At 39.2% G+C, this 6,000-nt stretch overlaps 1 protein-coding gene across 1 annotated transcript; it reads left to right on the top strand.

Annotated features, from left to right (window-relative positions):
• Positions 1-2,948: 2,948 nt before the first annotated feature.
• On the top strand, positions 2,949-4,827 carry LOC311096476 (somatostatin receptor type 2). The gene has a single exon (XM_084135651.1). It carries the CDS (start codon positions 3,324-3,326, stop codon positions 4,350-4,352), a length of 1,029 nt encoding a protein of 342 aa, XP_083991777.1. The 5' UTR covers positions 2,949-3,323; the 3' UTR covers positions 4,353-4,827.
• Positions 4,828-6,000: the final 1,173 nt, after the last annotated feature.

Raw genomic sequence — 6,000 nt, forward strand, 5'->3', positions numbered from 1 at the left:
AACAAAATTAGAACATAACAATAAGTATTAAGAATAACAAAAATATAAAGAAAAGTAAAAGAAAACACTTCACAAACACCACAGCACAAAACAAAAACAGACAGTAAATAAACGAGAATGGGAAAAAAAGAAAGAGCATTACTTAAATTAAAAGAAATGTAAACATTAATTAAGGTTAAAAAATCATAAAGAACTTGTAATTTACTTCTTGATATGGTGACGTCACTTGCTGTATGAAGTCTGTATACAGAAAATGAATCAAATTAACTATTAAAAATTGAGTATCATGTGCTCTGATATTTTCATGTTGCGAGTTCGAGTCTGAACCCCTTTCAAAACATTTTCCAATCCCTTTTCAATGATAAATTATAAAATGTGTTTTATATATGTATATATATATATATTCTTCTCACTAGTCCTTTATCTTTTATTTTTTGTCATGTGTGTGCTTTAATTATTAGTTCCTTTATATTTGCTCGTATTACTCTCCTTTTATCTTCCATCTCTGTTCTCGTTTATTTGATCCAATTTTCTTTCTTGATAACGATTGGCTTTCTTAGAAAAGCACTGGTTATGTCTCCTTTTATCCTTGTTGTGGCTTTTCAGCAGCTCATACACAAATTTGTCAAACTCAAGGTAAAATGCAAGATGGCAAAGCATCACTCTACAGGAGATTCACTACAGCAAAGTGCATTTGAGTGTTTGTAATTCAGAGCCATGATAAACCATAAGAAATGAGATCAAAGATCACTGAGAAACTGAAATAATGGAGATAATAAAAGAACACATTTCGTCTTTAAAATACTGCTTTTATTTGTAGGTATGAATTATCATTCACTTAAAGGGTTAGTTCACCCAAAAATTAAAATTATCCCATAATTTACTCTCCCTCAAGCATGTGTATAAGACCTTCTTCTTTCAGCCAAACACAATCAGAGTTATATTACTGTAATATAAAATACTATAATGGACACGACTCCAGTGGTTAATAAAGGCCTTCTGAAGCGAAGCCATGCGTTTTTGTAAGAGAAATATCCATATTCATAACTTTACAATCACTGGCTTGGAAAAGTGACCTCTGACCCGACACATGATGTATTGATGAATGCAGAAGTGCAGAGAATAGAGCAAAGCAAAACACCAGTTAGGAATTATAAGTCTAAAAGGAGAGTTTTTAAGGAGAAATGTGGGAGGAGCTTGAGCTGGCGTCGACTCTCACCTGAGCTTACGCTACGCCTTCATCCTGCATCATGTGCCGGGTCAGAGGTCATGCGTCGGGTCAGAGGTCATGTGTCGGGTCAGAGGTCACTCTTCCGCCGGAACTAGACTAGCTTTCGGCCGTTACAGTCAGTGATTACAGTTTATAAAGTTATGAATATGGATATTTTTCTTACAAAAACACAAGGCTTCACTTCAGAAGGCCTTTATTAAACCCTGGAGTTATATGGATTACTGTTATAATGGATGGATGCGCTTTTTCGGGCTTCAAAATCCAAGGTACCATTCACTCTCATTATAAAGTTTGGACATTTTTTAATATAACTCTGACTGTGTTCGGCTGAAGGAAGAAAGTCATATACACCTGGCTTGAGGGTGAATCAATTATACAATAATTTTAATTTTTGGGTGAACTTACCCTTTCATGCTAAGCTCATATTGAGTATATAATCATTGTACAATCGCTGCCATTTTTATGTTATAATACAGTATATCTACATGCATAAGAGACTCATTAAGCTCGGAGTGAGTGCAACACTTACAATTAACCATTTCCTAAACTATGCTTTAATTTGATAACTGTTAAAACAATCTATCAAGTGATATTAAAAAGCAAATGCAGTGCTATTAAATAAGACTATCATGTTGTATTTAAATACCTAATTTTTTAACAAATCCATTTCATTCATTCATTTTTACTACATTTTACAAAATGCTGGTTTGTTTCAACCCATGTTTGGGTCAAATATGTACAAACCCAACCGTTGGTTTGAATTTTTTAATTAAATTTCAAACCCAACCGTTGCGTTTGTACATATTTGACCCAAACATTGTTTCATTTTGTTGTACCTCAGCATACACTCTTTTACTAATTAAAGAACACACATACAACAAAAGCATACAAGACAAAGGAATAAAGATGAGAGACACAGATGAGACCAGGAACGTGCATTAACTGCTTCTGAATGAAAGGTTTCAGAATATTTCCATTCACGTCCTGGTTCTTCTTTACAACTCTTAGAAACTACGGCATGGTATTTGTAAAACCGGTATGTTCCTAGTTAAGAGATACAAGAAAACTCGAGCCCAGAACAGTGAAACCAAACGCTTTGCCATGTAGATTTATTGGAGAGGACTGGATACCTGTCTTCAGCAACACAGAGTCACTTGAGGCCCCTTAAACCTCGACATAAGCTCAGCATGCCAATGGAAACTTCCAAAATTGTAGGAATGATTCATGGAATTGGGAGTAGAATGACCTCCAAAACAATTAGCATATTGCATAATCTCTACTAAAACCGTGCTTGTGGTCAGTGAGGTGAGTATATATGAGCCTGATCATTACCTCCCTCAGTTACTGTTTTCCCGCATTTCTTGGGAAGTTCACTGGCATTCCAACAATGCGTGTCAGAAGAGGAACAGGACTAAGGTGATCGCTCATTACTCTTGCCCTTTTATCTGCAAGCCCACCGAGGCCTTGTGCGCGTGATAGATGATTCACTGACCAACAAACAAAGACAATCAGCCAGAAATATAAACAGTGAAGGGGGGAGACGCAGACAGGCCAGATTCATCACTCATCCGATGGGGACGTATTTGTGAAGTGGGTGGCCCGGAGGAGAAGTTGGGGGTCGATTGGCTCAGATTGACCCCCCACTGAACTGCGAGGAAAGGGAGGAAACATAGGGGTGGAGTGACGGAGGAAAACGAGAGGGAGTGAACAAGGGAGTGTGAAAGAAAGAGGCTGGATGGACCTTCTGACAAGAGTGTTTAGTTATGAAAACAAAAGTATTGTAACAGATGGCACCCTGGAAACCTCATAACAGCGGATTGGAACGAGCCGGCGCAGCTTATCGGAGTCGACGGATGACTTAGACACACACACACACTTTGGGATATATAAGATCTCCACAGGAGGGTCTGACACCAACTAGAGTTTGGAGATATTTCAACAAATTTGAACCAGTGAAATGTGTTTCACCTCGGAAATTTCTTCAAGATCAGTTCTGAAGATGGGAAAGTAAGCCTTCAAGGACAAGGTGGAGATCAAGGACTAATCCTGGTTCTTGTAATAAGTTTGATCTACAAGGACTACAAGACCAGAAATGGAAACGGCAGTGCCTTTGGGAATGTTTTACGACAACGTGTCGGTTCTAGGTGCCGCGATAAACAACGTCTACATCCAGGAGGACTTCGTCGCGTTCAGCGTCACCATGGCCGTGATGTACCTGGCCGTTTGCATTGTGGGACTGGCCGGGAACTTGCTGGTTATAATCACCATCCTAAAGCTGGACAAAATGTCCTCGGCGACCACCGTCTACATTTTCAACTTGGCTTTGGCTGATGGACTTTTCATGGTAGGACTCCCGTTTATCGCTATCCAAAACTTCCAAGACCAGTGGATCTTCGGGGATGCCGTTTGCAAGCTGGTTATGGTTCTAGACGGCATTAATCAATTCACAAGCGTGTTCTGCCTGACGGTAATGAGCGTTGACCGTTACATGGCGCTGGTAGACCCGATGCGATTCGCTCGTTGGCGGACGCCACGACGGGCGAAGATCATCGCTGCATCAATGTGGTTTATCTCTCTATTTCCCGTGCTTCCAATGGCTATTAACTTTTCTGCTACCTACGGTTTGTGCACCGTTGACCCTCATGTCGCATCTTACACCTGGTGGTTGACCTTTCTTAGCTACACGTTTACATTGGGCTTTGCTTTGCCCTTCACCGTGATGATTGTGTTTTACACGGCACTGTTAGTGACTCTGAGAAACGCCAGAACGCAAACGTCTTCTTCGCTGGAGAGTCACAGGCTGGAGAAACAGGTTACTAAGATGGTGGTGGCGGTTGTTTTGGTGTTTGGCGTTTGCTGGCTGCCCTTCTACGTCTTCAACTTTTGCTCTCTGCACCGAATGGATCCTGGGCTGGATTTCACTCGTGGCTTTGAGTTTGTGGTGCTGCTGTCGTATTCGTGGAGCTGCGCCAATCCAATCCTGTACGCATGTCTGTCGGAAACTTTTCGAAGGCATTTCCACGCCCTCCTCTGTCCCCATAAGAGCTCACCGACACACTGCGACCGAGACACCGAAGGCTACGTCCTGCGCGACACCAACGCACAAGGCGTGTTAGCTTAGTGCGTCTGTGTTTTAAAGTCCCCCTGTGGTGAAAATCAAGCTTTTAATGTTGTTTATGTGTCTATGTGGTGTTTTTAATATGCTTTAACTTATGGAAACTCATAAGTCGACACCATTGCTGAGTATTTTCTCTTTAAAACTGCAGTGAAACAAAGACAGTCTCAAAAACGCGGTGTTTCTGACGTCACAAACTACCTTGAAACCAATCACGTCAATCTGTCATTAAGGGGAGTCTCCAGAGATGCCAGGATATTTTTCTGTTGATATGAAAAATCGGGTATTAGCAATATAGCGGGTGTATGATGTGTATTACGATGTTATGATGAACTATATGCCTTTCTCCACTGACGTTCTGTTTTGTTCAAAGCGTTTCTGATGATTGTTAGAAGGCAGACTGAGATGGCAAACGGGAACATAGTTTGTGTAACATAAAAACTGTTGGGTTGTTTCAACCCAACTTTGGGTCAAATATGGACAAACCCAGCCGTTGGGTTAAATTTTTAAATTACATTTTTAACCCAACGTTTGGGTTTGTCCATATTTGACCCCAGCATTTTTTAGAGTGTAGCTTTCCTGTAGAACGGAGAACTGATAAGAATGTAAAATGTGTACCTTGAAATGCAATGTAAGTCGCTTTGGATAAAAGCGTCTGCCAAATGCATAAATGTAAATGTAAACATTAGCAGCACATTATTAGCTGTCTAAAAACACAGTCAAACAAATGGCTAATCATATTAATTACCGTTATGTGTCCGACGTTGTAAAGAGCGATAGCATTGTGCAGCATTTACCTCAGTCAGTTGGGAGTGAATCTCTGAGTGGAGGCGGGGCTAATTAGCATATTCATGGAGTTGCATCCCATTTCAAGGTATGAAGTTTTTTTGGGTTTTTTTACAGTAAAATACTTTAAATAGGTCATTTTGGTGATCAAAGATGAGTTTTAAGGGATAAAATGATCGACTACAGGGGGACTTTAAATATGTTGCAATACATTCCAACATAAATCCAACATGTTTACTTTGTAAACAGACAATCCTTAATTGCTTTCTGCGCCACATTTGTGTAGTGCAGTTTAAAGTATGAGCCTGTGAGATTGCCTTACATGAGCAGACTGAGGCATGATAAGTGGAAGCACAAAAGCAAAGTTGACGTGGTTGGTTTCCATGCAGAGGAATGGCCGTGTTGTAAGGACGATTATGCCATTTCTGCCCTCCTGTACAAGTGCTGTCAAACTGATTGTGGTTTTCTGGATGATGTCATGGTTGCCATGACATCCAGCTTGGACCAAATATTTGAGGATTTTTGTGTGACTGTTGCTAAATAACACATGAATAAGGAATGTGTTTGTAAATTTGTTTGAAAACAGTTGATATATTGATGCTAATAGCCAACACTGCCATATTGCTAAAATAAATGTAATTATTAATAACACATGGCCATGCATATACATACATACACACACAGGGTAATGTTTTATTATTATTATTTTTTTATATATGTTTTGTTACCATTTTTGGAAATATTTGTTCAAAATGTTTTTTTGTTTGACCAAGAAACCAAAAGCAATTATTCTTTTCTTTTTTTTACTTTTTAATAATATATTCTGAATGTATTGTAATATATTATGAATATTATAAAGCAGTAATTT

Source organism: Abramis brama (assembly GCF_963993115.1).
Source record: "Abramis brama genome assembly, chromosome: 14".
Lineage (NCBI taxonomy): Eukaryota > Metazoa > Chordata > Actinopteri > Cypriniformes > Leuciscidae > Abramis > Abramis brama.

Bases quoted from the DNA above. Each gene is read 5' to 3' on its own strand.
- LOC311096476 (XM_084135651.1), top strand. From the start codon at position 3,324: ATGGAAACGGCAGTGCCTTTGGGAATGTTTTACGACAACGTGTCGGTT.